We start from the raw sequence: 20,165 nt of genomic DNA, 5'->3' as shown, positions 1-20,165 counted from the left end.
ATAATACCTATTTTCTAACTATAATTTAAATATTTAAATTATGTTCTAATCTATTTATAACATTGTAAATTGTTATTGTTGGCAGTTCGTAACGCAGTCAATCTATATTTACCTCTTTCATTAACTTGCACCAAATGTTTGAAGTAAAATCGGTCACATAATTAAGAAAAACTTTTATTAGAGAAGGAGCTAAGTCGAAAAGGTTGTTATTAAATACGTTAGTAATACTAGGAGTTCTCACAAAATATATTTTTTTTAACTAAAATTAATAAATTCGACATACACTGAACGGACCTCGCGCGCTGTACCTTACTCGTTACTTAGGTAGGAAGTATGCAGCAACTATGCAACTTGGTTATCCTACTTGTTCCCAAATAAACAGAAGCAGGGAAACAGACCTTAGACCTAGAAATAGAAGACATTTGTCAGCCACATAGGGTTGATATATATACAAAGATAATCAATTAAATTATGCATAAATTTACCAATATAAGTTAAAAATAAAAATAAAATACGTTTATTTTGGAACATAAGATCTTCTAGGTATCACTTATTCCACGTCAATCAATTCAAACTTGTAGGCATCCCTACTCATCGGCAAAGACAGAGGGTGTAGGCCGAGAGAAAAAGCCGGCGTAAAAAACTCTCGGTACTCTTTTAAAAAAGCAAATCATCAAACAATATTTAAAACAAATATATCAAATTAATTAGAGGCAGCCTGCCCAGCACTAGTCCCAGGCCCTTTTATCAACTAGATAATCAATAACTTTATAGTAAGCCTTTTTACACAGCTTTTCTTTAATACATTTCTTAAATTTATTAAAAGGCAGAGATAAAAGAGCCTCTGGGATTTTATTAAAGAAGAGTATCCCTTTCCCCAAAAAAGAATTACTAACTTATGATATTATCTTACCCCAGAGGTCTCCCAAATAAAGAACAAACTTAAAAAACAGCGTAATTCTCCTTTAAAAGCCGGCAATGCATGCATTAACCAAATGGGTATCCATGGGATAGTCGGTTGGTAAATGATAAACACACATCAAAGATCTTCTGTCGGGGGTTAAAATTAAAAACCGTAAGCAATTAAGACTGACGCTTCAGAAGACAAGTTATGTTAAATTTACGGACTCGTAAAATCTAATCTTAGTCGTTTTGTGGTTGTCACAAGGATTGAAATGCTGATAATTGGATTCGAGTCTCGTGTGACGGCCCAAGATTGCCTTTGAAGGATTATCTTGGTCGTGTATTTGGGAGTGGACGGCATACCGCCTCAAAATTAAAATTTAATACCAAATTAACATTATATTTCGGATCGTTGTAATAAATTACAGTGCTTATATCGCGAATGAGATTATTATAAATAGATATTTAATATCCTCCGTGATCATGGATGGACCCTAGACAACAATATATTGGATCAGATGTATCGTGCTATCGTAATAAAAATGGTATAGTGTAGAATGACATTATCTTACGCATGGTCACGTGACAGATACAAATTCTATTGAGGAGACGTACTAAATCATATTAATTATTAAAAACATAGCCTAATGTAACACGGAGTCTGTAATACACGAAAAATATGAACAATAAACAATTTAACAAATTTAATCAGGGTTTTGTTAAAAACTTTTCAATTAAAGAATGTTTAACCAAATTGAGCAATTTATTTATCAATTATATTCATGAATATAAACGATTATACGCAAATAAATTGGTTAATAATAAAATACTTGAAGTATGTTTAAGATAAATTCAATAAAGTGTTTAATAAAATTGCTCGGGTTGTATTACCGGGTTCTTATTTCTTGAGTTTATTCGTTGTAGAGTAAAAGCTTGAAGGTCAGCCTTCCAGACCTCTAGATCATATTTCTTATACCATATTATATCGCGTTTCTAAAATACCATGACCAATAAGAAATCACGAAGGCTACGATTTGAGATGTAACATTCTTATAGGTACATAGGCTGTAAAGATCGAGGCACTGATGACATCTCAATATTAATAGATTACCAGTGTTTAGTAATAAATAATAATAATAGACAAAATCATATATACATACATAGCTAATAAAACTGTATAACCCTTTAAAGTCTGGGCCTCGTATATGTTGTGTGATGATTTATTTTTTTCCAATATGCAAGTGTGTCTGACATACGCCGCAACTATTGACGGTATATGTATATTAGATCATAACACTACAATAACAAAGTAAATAAATACTATTAGACGGACTGTTTGCCTTTTATTCGTGACTTGAATAGGATATCTATACCAATAGATTAATTAATTTATCCATCATCACATACACTTAATTTCACCATCATCACCTTGATGGCTGGAAATCTTCCACAGTCCGTTTCAAAAGGCATTTTCTTTTGCGAACTAGCAAACTGTGGAATCGACTACCGTCTTCCCTGAGAGATGCGACCTCCAACAATTCAAAATTCGAGCGTAGGGGGCAAACGAGGAGAGAGAGAAACTTTAAGGGAGGAGTCCCTTAAAGGCGCAGGCTCGTTTGCCCCCTTACTATATAAAAAAATAGAGGTATCAATGAATGACATAATATTCCTTTATTTGGATATTATATATTTTTATTGCCTTGAATAATAGCGTGCAAAATGTCTGCTTTATAGCAGATTTATGGTGCAAATTCGGCATAATTGGGATGCTTGTACTTAACAATTGGGGTATTATTAATTCATTCTATATATTTATATCTTCGTTACATTAAAAGAAAAACAAGTAACAAAAATCATAAGGAATACAACGGGCGGCCTTATCACTAACAAGCTATCACTTCTAGGCAACACAAAAGCAAAACTTACAATGCATTATAATTATTATTAATATTAGAGAAGCGTAACATGTAGTTTTAAGTACTTGGAATTCATTTTTAGGTTAAGAGGTAGTTTTCGAATTGAAAGAATTGAGTATGGGAGTTAAAGGAGATGAGCGACACGTCTGAGTCGAATAGCAACCCGAATTTAGACAAATGCTCAAATATATTATATAAATATAATATACTTAAGATTCTCGTAATAAACGGCCTTAAAATAATAAGACCTAACCTGATATTTATGACACCTATACAAGAGTTCATTGAATGATAATAAGGTGCTTAACCCACATAATTAATTAAGACGGTATCAATGTTAAATTTTCCTAAAACTGTCAAGTAAAATAAAATAGTGTTTCATGCCTTCTGCATCAGGTATTTATAGTAAGAAGTATAATAAATAACTAAACTTTTTATATTTAATAATGTTCTCATTAAGATTCGTGTTCTTGCTTTATTTTTTATTTATATTAAGTAACAGTATTTTAATTTCTATTTAGATTTTTGACATTATGCAAAAAATGCTAATTATTTTAATAAAATCCTGATTTATTAGATATATTATATGTATACGATTTTAATAATACCTTTAATCAAATAAATACAATTTGGCAATAGGTTAAATGTTAAGATATGAATTGTTAAAAATGTTCGTTGCTTGCTAAAACAAAACAATCAAAATGTTTATTGAATAATTCAAAATTAACTACTACTGAAATCATTTTAATTCCCTAGTCTAGTTTAGAGAATATCGGAATTAGCTCCAATGATTGCTCAGTTATGTAGGCTCATTTACGCGCCCAGCAGCGATGCGGTCTATTCTTAGTACCTATAATGTATAAAAATAGAATAGGAGTGGGCCAAGCATACACAATGCATAAACCCAGTAATCAACCGTTGAAAAACAAATATTAATGAATTAGCGACAATATTGCTTGGTCATTCAACTTTGCCGTCGTCAATGTAAAAATGTTTTTGTCACTGCATCAATAACTGAAAATATTATACAAAGGTAATATACAGAATTTAAACTTGTGCTGACTCAGATTTTTTAAGTATTCAAAGTTTTTAAATCATTAGAGAAAATGGCGCTAGGTGTTCTCAGAGCACTAAGTACATAATAATAGACCGAACTTATCTTGAAAGTGTAAAGTATAACGATCTGGATTTCTTATCTTATAAACTCAATATTAGCTTACAAAATCTTATCTTTTTTGCGGAGAAAAGTGAATCTTGGTCAGTGACGTACTGCGTGACGTAAATCTGTCAGTTGTCATAGGCCACGCGCGCATACAGATAATACAATACTTATCCTACAGTTAGTTACAAATTTATCGTTCAGAAATAAGTATTAAATTAAAATATAATATCATATGGAGTCACTATAGTGTAAAAACAACCAATACATGTACGTTTGAAACATAAAATATGAAATAAATATTAAAAGTTCTAGTCTTATAAGAAGTCAAAACAAAGTAGTTACGAAGGCAAATAGTTACGCATCATATCGTGTAGCTCGGAAATTAATTTGTTCTTGTCACACGAAACTTAATTCCTTAGTTTACTTACTCCGATTATATTATACAGTCCATGATGTAACTGTTTTTATCTCTAGAAGACGAAGTAGGTATCTTTCTGGCGAACGATTTATAGCAAGTATATTTTCGTGTTACCTCTGTCCGGTCGTAATTTTCCATGTCGGGAGCTAATTGTGATGGAGCGGTAACAAAGAGGTGACCAGAGTTTACAGTAGGTAAATAACTATTTATGAAGACCAAATTAGGTCTTGGTTGGATAAACTGGGAGGTTTAATGTAATGTACGTAACAATTAATCTACAAAACCAATGTCTATGAAATAATTCATGTTTATGCATTCAGCAAAATCACCTGTCAAATGTGTGACTGTGATAACAGATAATGAGCTAACCAAGGACATCAAAACGTAATCTGAAAGTCACATCAACGACAAGTCTTAATTAAGCATAAATCCGTTAATCAAATGCATAGTTTATACTCAGTATCTATTCGCACAGTAGGAACAAGTATAATTAACGTGTTTGTATCGCTGTAAGTGAAATGTATATCGCATGTCTATGTTTTTGTTATAAACGTCCACCCACGGCCGGCGTTCCAAACTGGATCCCGATCGGCGGGGGGCGGCACCAAGTAATAGACAATAATTGATGCAAACGCCCAAGCTAAACAGCCCACGCCACCCCAAACTAATCTCATTACGATTTAGAGATATCATCATTACCCCGAAACCTCTTAATGTTTTTTTTAAGACACAGCAAGATGCCAAACGCATTTGGTAGATGAGTTTGTTACACCTACAATTTCGTAGAGAATTCCATTGTTATTTTTTTGTAATTTGGCAAAGCATATGATACTTCGTTTTGTAGTGCACCGACCGCGTAATTGTATAAAACAGACGTTTAAAGAGTTATTGGGTTGTTGTTTTCTTGTAGACTGGTTCGCGGCCAATATCGATACCTGTGTGGCCATCTCTCGCTAGTTACCGAGTATCGAGTGTCTAGCGCGTGTGCTGACTAGACAATCGCACCTATTTCTTAGGAAATTGTCCAGCCCAGTTTAAAATTGTAAGAATCTATGATAAAAGAAGCAGAACGAATACCGATGTATCAGTTACAATGGTTGGCGCCTAAATTCCTTAAGTATTTTGTGTCACGGTTAAAAGACCGTGAGACGAAATACGAATACTTTCTATAGACTTTTCTTTGTGTAATATGAGATCAGACGACGGCCTGTCAGCCCTTCAGCTAACATGTATTATGTGTTTCTTAAAATTTGTGGCAAAGATACTTTTAATAAATATATATGCCGTTCACTATTCCAAAAATCTATTTATTATTTAGTACAATCAATTGATTGGATGGTTGAATGTTTGCAAATCTTTCAGTCAAAAACTAGATAACGGATGTTAATGTTTCTTGCGGTAGTAATAGAATATATGTTTTACATATTAAATATTAACTGTTCTGTTCTCATAGGCAGAACAGTTTTTCGTAAGAGCCAAAATCCGGATATCTGATAAAATGAGAATCCATTTACAGAGAGAAATTATCTACTTATAATCCCGTTCAAACATAAAATTGCTAAAAGATAAAAAAATTGAATATCACCCAGATAAATGGCGCTATCAAGAGATTCTGTGTAAAACGTCACTGAAATTCAATCAATTTCGTAATAAATCCATAATTTTCTTAACAGTGATCTAATATACAAGCCTCGACATTGACCCTCACAACGCTCTTAGTATTCATAACGATTGCGAAGTTGACATTCATTGTTTTATTAACCCCTGACTACACTACATACGTAATTAATTCACTTTTTACTCTGTGGAGCGTGTCAGACTGCTTATTCCCGGCCCATATTGCAGGAACGCATTTAAACAGGATTTCGGTTCATTAGGATACTTGGAAGTTTAATAAAAGTCGATTTAGTCTTAAGAACAAATTGTATTAAAATAAAATTTAAGTCGTGTTGAATGCGAAAATAATATTTTTTTATTTTCACAAAACGGGTTTATAATTTCAATTAGGATAATCAAACACTTGGCGAACTGTAACTCACGCATGTCATATATGTATTTCGTCAACATCAACATATTCTGTGGCAACTATACTGAAATGTATTTTTGTTATCTCCAAACCAATGCATGTACTACTGGTGTAGCAAAACAAATTTAGCTTATAATGAGCCAACGAAATACCATTTTATGTACTTCTTAATTGCCCTATTAAAATGTGTATAAAATCAAGGTCTAGAATTTAACCTTTAACTGTTTATAGCAGAAAATAAGTTTTTCTAGGATTGACCTTCTTCAAGGTTTATTTTTTATTCTATGCAAATTTATTAAGCTTTAATAGACTACCAAAGTACGTTTCTTTCTAATTATACTCTGGTACTTAGCTTGCAAAGGATAATTTTTGATTCAAGCAATTCGAAATTCAAAAAATAATATAAATTCATTCTGGATACGTGAAACACAAATTGTGTACGTGTAAATACGGCAATGTCAGGTCCATGGGCGGCGAAATCATTTAAGATCAGATGACCAGTTGCCATATTACATAAATATAATATATCTTAAGTTAGTTCCACACACTAATAATAATTGAAGTTATTAATTACAGGTTATTAAATAAATAAAAAATGTGAATATTTTTATATAATATGACATAGACACTTTTTTGTGTGTTCAATTTAGTAACATCAGCTGCCGTTTTGATTAAGATTTAAAAATATTATTAAGGATTTAATTTTATACTTTTAAGACATTAATCATTGATATATTTTATACGAAAATGTTTACCAAAATACTTTACAAAAACTTGAGTGCTAGAAAACGATTAGATTACCTACTATTAGAAAATAAACAGGCACTATAGAAAACCTGTCGTTCTGCCTTCATATATAAATAATATGCAACATTGCCTAAAAGCATCAAATTACATAGATGGAGTGATCACTTGCACAATCACCCACTAAGCATTAGACAAATATCAGCACTTAATGTGTCATATTTTTCTATGTTATCCGCTTTTCTTGGAAAGCCCTGTCATGTACAATATTAGGTGACATACATTTCTGATTTTAATTTTATTAAATAAGCATTATACAAATTACATATTACATAAACAAATTTGTTTTAATTTATTTGTTTTAAAAAATAAATGTAATTTTCGTTTGAACTACCTACGTATCCAAAAGTTACTATGTGGTTACCCATAGACGTTAAATTAACTAAGATCATAAACCTCCAGCTCTTTTTTTTTCCAGGTATCTACTCCCACAAACACCTGGATACATCAGCTGTGGAGGTGGTGACCCCCGTAAAGGTGAGCCAGGATGGTGAGCTGGTCTCCCATATCCTTGATCACTCACATGCGCATGGGCACATTCGCGCACGACGCGACCTTCAGGGCTTGGACCATAACCTACCCCATGCGGTGCATTACAACCTTACACTTGGTGGACGGGAACTGAGGCTGGACCTTAGGTAAGAGAAATAATTTTTATCTATGGCAGGATTTTGCAGTACAGGCAGCTTTCACTCGTGTACTGCCTGCCTTAATACTGTATTCAACGCAAGTCAAATATTTTGTACGTCATCAATTTAAACAATGTTACCGACAATAATAGTATTGTTTTATCTATATAAAATCTAGTTAAAAATGCATGTATTATAAAAATGTATTTATTTTACCGGATTACATAGATTTTTATAAACTCCCTAAATTTTTGTAGCAACTTGACTGGACTAACTTTTATATACACAATTTAACATGTCTTTCCATATGCTTTCTATACAACTATCTATAGCAAATGTGCAGTCTCTTCAACGTCACTTTACTATTATAGGTGGTAGGTAATTTGTTATCATTTTGGGAAAATCAAATCGTAATTCCTAGCAACGAGAAACCTTATTAGAACAGTCATGTCGAATTTATAGTATCTAAAGTTGTGTAACTCAGATACAATTCAGTACTAAATACTTTAGACAGTTACGTGGAGTCATGCTTATTGAAGGATAAAGTGCATTGATACAATCATATTATGTTTCGAGATAATATTGCAACGATAGCACGTATCAGTTTCGATAATTCCTCTTAAATCTGTGAGATCAGTGACCGGTATATGTTGATAACATATAATATATCACAATTGTCGCACTATTATCTAACAACTGATAAGTGAGGCCATGTGAAAATGTAAATGTTATGACGCTATCTTTTTTATCACTATTTTGTTAATATTTGCGAATATAATTCGACTTAATTAAAGAATAAAGAGTGTATTTCTGGAACGACGCTTCGTTAACTATCATAAATTTATTTATATAAGTAACACGTTTTCAGTTTTATACTTCAATTAATATACTTTTATTCCAATTATTTTACTGTCCGGACATTTTTTTTAAATAATAGAATTGTTAATATTTGTATTTACTAAGCAGTACTTCAACCGGTTGTTTAATTTATAGTGAAAATCTTATCATCTATACAAGTACCGAATCAAATACGTGTTTATTATGATAGACATAAACAAATGACACTTACCAGAATTAAAAGTCAGTCACTACACGTGCTGAACGATGATTCAACGATTGACGATGGACTCAAGTGAAGTGATTCCAACAAACAGAATACTGCCATAAAGTACGACCTTTAGTGTTTGAACTTATCAATTGTCTGAAAGTATCTTTAAATAAGGTTTAATTAAAACGAAACCATTAGAACAATGTACACATCGGAATTAATATTTTACAAAGGTAACTCGCATGCATATTAAATTGTATTATTATCGTATTTTATCTAGGTATTAATCTGGCTTTTATAAAAAGTTTTATTCAAAATACATATTAACTCATCCGGTTTATAAAAATGATATAATTGCAATGCTTTTTATAGCTCCGATGCTTATCATTTTCGATTGATCGCACGCCCACGAAGGTTAACGAATGGGATTCTATAAAACTTTAATAGGAATAATAAATCATTCGGCGCTAACAAACGATCTATGATATTGTTTTCATTCAACTGATTATTAACAGCTCATGTTACTGGCCTTTGATAAAAGACGTGATCATAAGTTATTTTATAGTCTTTGCTTACATTCCTAATATTTTATAACTATCGCCTTGTCTATTATCTGGTTCAAAAGGAATAGCTATCAACTTTCGTTGCACTTAAAGAAAATGGCGTGTTACGTTGTTAGTAGGTTATCCGTCATATTTTTGTCTCAAGATTGTATTCATTAATAAAACTTATAAAAAACTATTGAATAATATTTAACTGTATATATACTAAGTCTCTGAGTCTGTATTTCGATCATCACAAATTGATTCAGCATTGATCAAAAGTTATTTTATGCATTTCTGACTTGGTTTAGAATGTCAATACAATTACAAATATTACTTATGCTTAAAGGAAAATACTATTACTACAAGATACAGCATTTAAATTGCTCAATAATATTAGTGTCAGCTGGCATTTAGTTCGATAGGCGAACAATAACACGTTTATCAATAATCGACCATTTAAGTTGACGTATAGACAAACCAGAAATAGTAGAAGAGATATGTCACTTCTATTATTTTTTTATAAGGAGTCCACAGATTAAAAGTTAAAACAATGCTTGTTAACTCTGGAAAACGAAAACGAAAGAAGCTTTATGTACAATAAAAGTTGCAGTTCGTAAAATATATATTGTATCGAATATCCGCTAATTTATTTGTAAAATAAGATTTCATAGATCGTAAAAGACCTTGAGACGAATGCATCGGTAACATTGAACAGATTCTGAGAAACATAACTAAATCCGTCTGAGATTCGCGTAAAAATAAATAAAAGTTAAATCCTACTGTGCTTTTAAAGCCAACAATGTAGGACATTTCATACTAAATTCTTCTTATAAGATATTAATTTCTTACAAGATGTTGGCTACTCGCCTAACTGACTATAGTATATGTGAATAGTGTATCGTGAACAGTTACTATAAATCTAAGCTAATTCGAGACATTTTAACAGTGAAACATTTCTATTAGTGAATTTGCTAGAATTAATTCTTAAGAAATTCGCTAACTCTATCCGGTGGATGCAATATTTTAGGATGCCTGCAATAAACTGATATTTAATTTTCGTCACATAAATAATTAGGAAATAGAGATGCGAGATAATATCTTATAACACGTAATTGTAATTATAGTGTTACCATAACTGATTTAAGCTTTGAAATTTAGCGTTCAAACCCGGCTGTTAACTATTTTTCTTTTAAAACATTTGATTAGTGAGTGAAATATATCGATTTAATCACTATCATAGAGTCACGTAGAATAACGTATAACATGAGAGGCGGAACGCTGATCCGTTGCTAGCAAAAACATTTAAGAAATATTTTATCACAGAGATATTCTTAAAAATATATCTTAACAAAAGCAATTCACCGGCCGTGAAGAAAGTTAAGAACCTCAATAAGACGAAGGAAGGACATACTAATACGACATACTATATGTATTATAAACCTTACCAATTATATCCATGTGTGCCAACAGTGTACATATGTTTATATATGTGGGCAGATAAGCCTCACATATTGTGTTAGTTTGCAGTGCCTGTGAAAAATGATTATCGTAACAGTCGTAGAGGCATATAAAATATACTCTATATAGAAGAAGAATATATCGTAGAAGTAACGTCATAATATTCATTTAATTTAAACGCAATTTACTATTGACATAGACAATAGACATACAAGACATTAGTTTCTAAAACTCCACCCGAGTTACACAATTTAATACCTAGAGAGTTCTAACCTTAGATATAATGAATTCCTAATCTGGACCCGACAGCATTCCTGCAGATAATGCAATAAACGAAAAGATAAAATCAACATAGTGGTTAGATTAACTGGACACGTCTGACCTACAAAGAATACCTTCCCCAAATTATTAAGTGAGGCTTTCGCATTTCCTAGACCTACGCGGAAATAAAATAGTTACCTACTTTGTTTTCTATAATGATGGCTTCTAAGGAAAAAGAACTTTCATATTTGTATTCGCTTTATTATAGATTGATCTGGCCGGCACCGAAACGCCTAACAGTTTTTAATTTTATAATTAACTATTTATAACTAAAACAATAAACCTTTATTTGACTATTAATTATTTATTAGATCACATGTTATAAAATTTTCTTGTCTTTCTAATAAATAATTTAGGTCTTGGTAATGTTCTAAAATATATGTTAACTACAGTGGACTACTTATAAAAAATAATACGTTTCTAAAAGATAAAAAATATTTATACATCAAACATTTTGAGTATTTATTCCCTTCATAAACTGGCGAATATACAATACAAATAAAAGAAGACAATCTGATAAATGATTGGCTAACCCTTAACACATTAAACTTTTAAAATTTTAAACTGTTATTAATTTAATGTACCGAGAATAGCGTTCATTAATAAAACTCTGGATACCCTTTTGACGTTATAATTCGCGAGTTTCACGAGGTTCGAAATGATTTATTGGTTTTATTTTTATTTCTGATTTACTTATCTTAAATCTTTTTGTATTTTTTTTTTAAATAGAACAGGGGGCAAACGGGCAGGAGGCTCACCTGATGTTAAGTGATACCGCCGCCCATGGACACTCTCAATGCCAGAGGGCTCGCGAGTGCGTTGCCTTGTTGTAAATGTAGATTAGCCAATCAAACGTGCAAGCTGCATTTAGAGTCACCTAAACAACGCTGACTTTCTTATTTATTTGGGTTTGTACTATTTCATATCAATTTCAATTCTACTCATTTCATGGAGTATTGGACATTTTTTTATCGTTTTAAGTTATTGATATAAAAACATAATTCACTTCGCATAAATAACACAATATACTGTTTAACTTCCATGATACTTTATTGCAAGCGATCATTGTATGTTCTCTTAATTGATAATTTAGCAGTAAACATGAATATTGGTGGGCAACGAACTTAAATACTGGACCTACATCAACGCCAGACATTTGAACTCGTTAATAATTTATACTTAGGTAATACTGAAACATTTTATACTTAATATTATCTTGTATACGTACATATACATAACATTTAACACAACTACATATACAAAGAAGTTAAGGTTAACGCTTAGAACGAAGAAGTAACGCTAAGACTTCCGTATCTCAAAAGTGTGTTGGAAAAGAGTCACAATCTAACCAAACCTAACCATACCTCTCTTCTCTACCTGTATCAGGGCACTTTACATAATATGTATAACGTTACATATAAATATATATCATACGAAAGCGTATGGTACAATTTAATAATATCTTATTTAATGTAACATCCTTGATTTGTAATCTGTATATTATTATTTATTGTAGAAAAATATTGTACCTATATAACAGAATACCTATATCAATATATTTACTTAATAAAAAGTCTCTCACTGAAAACCTTGCCTGCCTTATAAAGAGTCTTATATGGTCATATTAGAGGAATTTCTCAATTCAATCTATCAATAATCATTTAAACGACCTCAATTGTGGCACGGAGGTGTCAAGGTCCAAGATAAGGACAGATTAGATCGGATTCATTGAGTTATGCGGCTGTTGCAGTAAGATCAAAGATGTACCGCGGAAGCCAGTTTTCGCCTGCAATCGTTTCTTGGAAATCTCGCTATGCTATCACTCGTTCACAAGTCACAACTCAAGTGACCAACACGCACCGCTACTGAGAAACTATGCACTTTGTGTACGCATTTCTTAACAGTCTGCACTTTTAATAGTTCTATGCAAAAAGTAGACATGGTCTGGTATGACCTCATTATTCAACTCTCTAAACTTGTGTAAATATCCTGTTAATTCAACAACGCTGATAAGAGTCAGACAGTGTTTTAATATTCGAGAGAAATTTTCGACCAAAGAAATTATGAAAAATATTTTTTTCAACTTATAGTATATACTTTTTAACACGTATGTGCTGACTTGACTCTAACTAGGGTACTGGAGAAACACTCTTTTGCTACTGAATTATTCTTGAATTAGAAAGCTAACTTAGTTGAAGTTTAATATAATTATGTGTAACAAATAACCATAGAGCGGTTGAGAAAAGTTTGAATTATTGAGAAAAAAAACACGTCTGACACGACCTCACTCGATAGACTATCTGATCGAGTAAACGGTGTATCATGCATTTTTATGACGGGGACAAAAACTTGACAATTTGAAAGTCGCCGCATGATCGGACACATCACATGAATATTTATGGGTAATTTATAATTAATGGTAAATGCAGAAAATTGTGAAAGAAGGTCAACCTGAAACATCGTGTTGCGAATTGATACAATTTTCCTTTACTGTGTGCAATTAATTACAAAATGTTGCTAATATTTTTAGATTTTAAGTAGTCTGAATCCCCGTAACCGTAACACTGTGAAAATAGCACGTAACAAAAATAATTCGAAATTCAAATATTGATATTTTCATATATATAAATAATTTATATAAATAAATTCAGGCAAAAACCCTTAAAGGTTTTCTCATATATTTGTAAGTACAAAAAAGTAATTTGTTAAAGCAAGTTTTCCATGCGATAAATGTTCTTAACACTTATCGAGTTTAAGATAATAGTAATTATTCTCTGCGTGTAATGTTCTTGGTCATTTTCAAAACTGACTAAAGCAGTTAAACTATGGGTTAAAGAGTAAAATGTTTCCAGTTAATGGCAGTGTAGAACTAATAGTAAATTGGCATCGTTTATAATAAATTTTCTCGTTGGCAACACTAATGTTACACGTTATTTGTGCCAAGTCGTTTGGTTAAATTTACATAAGAATTAATTTTTACATTACTAATTATATAAGCATTTAATAGTATTAATAATATTTTGAAACGAGAGATTAATTACTTTAAATTAGTATTTGTGGGCGATATCATCCTACACAACATCCATACATCAACATACAATTTTGCAAGTCATATATTATAATCATATGTTCATCGATTATAGATATTTCATTATACTCAGTAGGTACACGGAAAATGGCCTAATTATTTATTTAATTCTTGTCGCTGTAGGACGTCTTATAATAAAACACTTTTACATAATTTCAGATAAAAAAAAGATAAAACAAACTAATGGTTAGATAAATAATCGTTTTTAACTAGCAATTAGCTTACGTTAAAAACTATTTGTACTTGTCAAAACACGTATTCTAAATTTATAAACAGTTTTCTGTAATCTTTTTTAATAATTCTAATTAAGCCTAATCATGTATGAATAAAATTAAATCATTAGCTAATTTTCTGATTTAAAATTAACCTGCGTATAGGTAAATTGAAATGTTAAATGTTAATAAGAGTTTTTTTTTAAAGTAAAAAATATTTTTTTCACGTTGAGTTCTTGTATGAACTATCTGGAATTTATTCACATAAATTATAAGCATCTTTTAAAAAGGATATATGGCTGTAAGAATTCAATTAGAGCTGCTCATGCCTTGAGAGTAAAGGCCTCGTAAAAGTACAATAAAATAAAAGATCGCAAGCTCAACCCGCATTCCAATTTCCTTTTTAGCATTGTTAAATCAGTTAGTAGAGCAAACTAGAAATACTTAAACACAAACTAGGCAAAAACGATTGTCTTGTTTATACCACTATAATTTCAATAGTAACGTGTGTTGACTATATTTGGCTTCACGTGCTATCAATAACTCCTAAAAAGGTTGTATGAGACTGTAATGTTCATTAACATCGTACTACCAAGCGATGGAAACCCTTTATTACAGTCGATTGCCACGACTTCAATTTAGAATTAAATCTTAGTCATTACGACGTTAGGTCTTTAATTCAATTTTTATACATATCTTTGTTTATAGTGTATATTAAAATATTACTGCAGATCGCAGTAGCTTCAGAAAGTAGCATAAAGCAATCGACTCGGCCAAATTTGACATATTCAATTTGTTTCTTTTATAGTCTTGACTTAAAATTATTATTTCTTCTCTTATATTAAGTCGGGTCTCATCGGGTGCCCACTAGACCCCTTATCAGACCATGATTAGACCATACTATCATGACCACACGTCACAAGGCTCCTTGACCTTGACAGCCGTTTAAGGTAAATTATGGTAACATGTATGGTTTTAGAGTAAGTTCTACTAACTTTAACTGACCCACCGAAATGACGCTAGAACCGATCTTGGACTGGACAAATGTATATCAATGTACATATGTACGTGAGATAATAATAATTTTACGACTGTGTAACCATCCAACCATACGATGTCTTAGCAACACATAAACAGTCTAGACATAAACAATTCTGGTAAATATAATGTTCTTTTTTGTAAATCCACAACAAAGACACTTCTCAAAATAAATCTTCCGAAAACCGCTGGAAATCTGGACTAATGCCATGCATTTGACGTTTTTGAAAATTATTTTTTGAATTAGATATGGTTCTATGACGAAAAGAACGGATAGGTGACTTATGGACCTAATAAGACGCAAAGTTTTTATACCTACATACTTATTATATCTATAGATAACTAATGTAACAGACTAAAGAAAGATATTTCTAATAAAGATAACTTTCAGAGAAGTGTTAATTGCGTAGATATAATCAAATCCGTTGATACCAGCGTTCGAACTCAGGACTGGTTGCGTTTGACGCTGATGAAAAGAAATAGCGAATCAATCGAAACAAAACACAGTTTCGTAAAATTTCAAAAACTCTAACAATTATTCCTCTCTCTAATGTTATAACTGGTAATCATAGACACGTTTCTGGGGCAAGTATATTTGCTTCCGTTAATTGCCGTAATGAGCTTTATATTGTTTATTTAGGGGCCTCTTAATTTGTTTGCCTATCGATTGAACGCACTTGCCCAAGGATATTTCCGTGTTAGAATCTCACTGGACTCACACTTGTAAATACTGCCTTTCATATGTTAAATTTTATCGTGTGAATTGAGAATATTTGATTATTAATATGGAGATAGAAATTTCAGCGCTCCTTGAGGAGAAGGGATATATAGGGGGATCTTGATTAAATAATCGAAAACAATAGTATTTAAAAGCCTATGAGTATTTTTTATTAATTCATGTTTTTAACGAACAGACACATTAATCTGAATATGAAAACGGTCAGTATACCTGAGATATTTTTCTAAAAAGGAAACGTCAAGTTATTAAAATAATCTGCATAGTAACAGTGATAATTAAGTATTTAGCTATGGTTATTGTTAAAAATATAAAGTTGTTCCTTTATATTTTCAAGTAAAGACTTTTCGGTGTTATTCTACTAGAATAAAGAAAACTACAAAGTGAAGCTAAAAACATACTCCACGTTCAACTGTACCTACTAAAATAATAACAAATACCTATTGTAATATATAAAATATATGTTTGGAATATAATATCCTCGTTATAATAAGTAAGCAATTCAATATCCCTTTTCTTTTTCTTTAAATGAATTCCGAGACCTCAATACCCACAGAGTGCTCACTCAATAAATCTTCTTGCTAAGAAAACCTACTTTTTGTGCTCAAGCATAGAGGACAGATTCTTTGGACGATATGCTTTCAAAGAGCAATTTATTGCCCACAGAAAACATTTTTCAAAGTTCGACGAGTTTGTACTGAAATTAAAACCCAATGGTTATTTATGTTTATGGGTGTGAAGTTGGCATACAAAAGGAACAAACAATACGTCGTTTATTCCCGGCTCGAATATTTGAATATTGTGTAATTACGGTTGTGAATATTAATGGCTACGCATGTGGAAATGTGTACAGAATTCTTTACTGTATAAATTGTACACAAAAGCAATGTTTCTTACTTAGGTTTTTCAAATATTATCTTTTGCTTTTTATATATTATTATATATTATTATTGTTTAGAAGCGAAAGGGCAGATGTGACTCGCTATCGAAAATAGTCATATGAGCGTATATCCTATATTGTTGTAGAGGGCTACAAATCAAGTACCTACTGAAGATTGATTGCAACTGGATAAAATGATTTATAACGTCTAATCTGCTAAGCCATGTTGGCATATACATAGATTTTTGTAAACTTCTATGTCCACAAACGGTGTAAGTTCTTCATCAACGTCATGAGTTAAAACTAGTAAGAAATAAATCAAATAGTTTTATTAGCAATCGGTAGTAATAATAGTTTAAGTAATTTGAAATAAAGTTTTACGATACGATAACTAAATGAAAGCATGTTCTGCTTCGTAAATTAATATTCAGTGAACTTTCTAATTAATGTCGGCTTATTTCAATAACCTCTGATTGGAATCAAATGCTATTTCAATTCTGACCTATATCTGTACAAGTTTATTAAAGTTTTATTGCTCCATAAAAAACCGCATTATACTGCTAAAAATTATCATGTTTTACGATTGGTCTGGTCTAAATATATTCATAGATTTGATTTGATTTACTGCACGTTTTATATTCTGCGTATATAACTGTGTTTGCATCAAGTATTCAAATGTGTACAAATCAATATTATTAAAGGTACACTGACACAGGACCTTTTATATAAATTTTTACTCGTATAAACATCTTAGATCAAGATTATATAAGTATAATATATATAACAATATCTATTTTATAACGTCATCAATTTCATTTATCTTCAATCTTAATATGCATTTATCATGTTCTAATAAACCCTTCAGATATTAAAATAGTTTTGTGTTATAACCTCAAGTTTAATGACTAAATTTTGGTTATAATATTAATTTAAGTACTTGTTAAATATACATTTTATTTCATAGTTTCTTTATCTATTGTCCACAGGCCGTCAGTAGCATTTATCACACCAGCGATGATTGTCGAGCGGCATAGCACGCGCGGGCGCATAAGATCGCGGCCAAACGAATTGTCAACCTCCTGCCACTACACAGGCTCCATACGGGGACAACCTTCCTCGAAGATCGCTATCTCTGCTTGCGATGGACTTGTAAGTCTTATCTCTAAGTTATAATGATGATAAACGTTGTGTCTAGTAAATTGGTAAAGCCAAGTTCAAATCAAAACCGGTAATATTATATTTTATTATCTTTCTATTTACAATGAGCAACGTTGGCCAAGAAGTTGTAGCTTGCAGCTCTCATGGCTGGGGTCGTAGGTTCAATCCCCGGCTGTGCACCAATGGACTTTTTTCTATGTGCGCATTTAACATTCGCTTGAATGGTGAAGGAAAACATCGTAATAAAACCGGCTTACCTTAGACCCAAAAAGTCGAGAGCGTGCATCAGGCACAGAAAGCTGATCACCTACTTGCCGATTAGGTTAACAAATGATCATGAAAAAGATACAGAAACCTGAGGACCAGACCTAAAAAGGAACCTTTTTGGAACAGTGAGAACTACTCAAATAAATAGAATCCTTTATTTACAACACAATCTAAAGTAGTCTTGCGTCGTTTTAACTTTCTTTTTACATCATAGCATAACAACTGGCCACAAAAGATTAAGAGTTTTTGGTCAAAAGTGAAGACAGACCATTTATTATTTTGAATCGGGGGGTGTCTTGTTAGCAACAAGGCTACTAATAATAATAATATTTTAGTTTCGTGATAGGCGAAAATTATATTTACGTATCTGAAAGAAAGAAACATTTCAGGACGATCAAGCCCTAAACAAAAAAACTATTACTATTAAGATACTAGGTAAATTGCTATTAATGTATTTAATGTAATTCTTAATAAAAAATATAATAAACATTATATTGCTGGCCGTACTTGTTGTTAATTTTTTTAATACAATAGGTATGCTTATGAGTTCTTTAACTTTACAAGTAATTTATGGGTCTCCGACAAGCATTACGGAGAACATTATATTTTTTTAGTCTTAACAAATGCGAATTTAAAGGAAAAAATATTAACCACATACTGTAAGGAAAGAATGATTATAATTAAGAAGAATACAAATTCCGGTTTTGAATTCTTAAAGTTAAAATATAATTGATAATTAATTCTTAGAATTAAAAAAAAATTATTTAAAATGTATGACCCTACACACGTCAGATTAATAGATACATACCCTCGTAAAACAACGATGCAACTGAGCTACGAAATAGAAAGTCCTTTACACTACTGAATGAAGAAAGCCGTGAAATGACTTTTTTAGCTTTTGATTATTTTGTCTCATTTATCTTTGATTAAATATATTGTGAAGTCAACTAATAAATAAGTCTTTTGTCTCATTTATCTTATTATTTATACAATCATTGTATTAGCTTTACATGTATACGTTCCCTGAATGATTCCCTTCATAGTCAAATAGGTGATCTGCCTTTTGTGTTTCACGCACGCCGTCGATTTATGGTTATATTGGCTTGCTCACGATTAGATGTTTTCCTGATTGTTGGTCGGTCGGGGTGCGAACGCAGGGCCTCTCGTTCGAGAATCACTAAACACTGATCTTAGTGATTTATGACACAGCGCACATTAAAATCTGAAGCTATAATTATAAGTCACGTTAAGCGAGAAAAATCAGATCTCGTCCCGCGATAACATTCCATAAAAAATAATATTCAACTGAGATAATTCTTTAGCAGTAACATTTATGTCAGAAAAATGTAAATTTCTTAGTATAATTTATATATTTATAAGTAAATATTTTTGTTACTGGGCAGTTAAGACTGAATTTTATGTTGTGAGTTACCTAGAATTTTAGAATTTTGATAATATCGTAGTATATGTATTAGTATATTTTAAATTTTAATACAGAAAATATTAACAAATAATACGCGCTGCTATCCACCTAATGTGTCACTTCTTTTATACCG

The 20,165-nt window shown here is 31.4% G+C and overlaps 1 protein-coding gene across 1 annotated transcript in view; it reads left to right on the top strand.

Annotated features, from left to right (window-relative positions):
• LOC111004435 (A disintegrin and metalloproteinase with thrombospondin motifs 7) overlaps window positions 1–20,165 on the top strand; it is a 64,026-nt gene that overhangs the window by 21,105 nt on the left and 22,756 nt on the right. Inside the window, exons 3-4 of the mRNA XM_022275466.2 lie at window positions 7,648–7,867; window positions 18,171–18,333. Of these exons, the coding sequence (XP_022131158.2) occupies window positions 7,648–7,867; window positions 18,171–18,333 (383 nt within the window). The remainder of the gene's footprint in view (window positions 1–7,647; window positions 7,868–18,170; window positions 18,334–20,165) is intronic.

Source organism: Pieris rapae, chromosome 5 (assembly GCF_905147795.1).
Source record: "Pieris rapae chromosome 5, ilPieRapa1.1, whole genome shotgun sequence".
Lineage (NCBI taxonomy): Eukaryota > Metazoa > Arthropoda > Insecta > Lepidoptera > Pieridae > Pieris > Pieris rapae.
The sequence above is the reverse complement of the archived record's forward strand: the minus strand, read 5'-3'. Positions and strand labels throughout refer to the sequence as shown.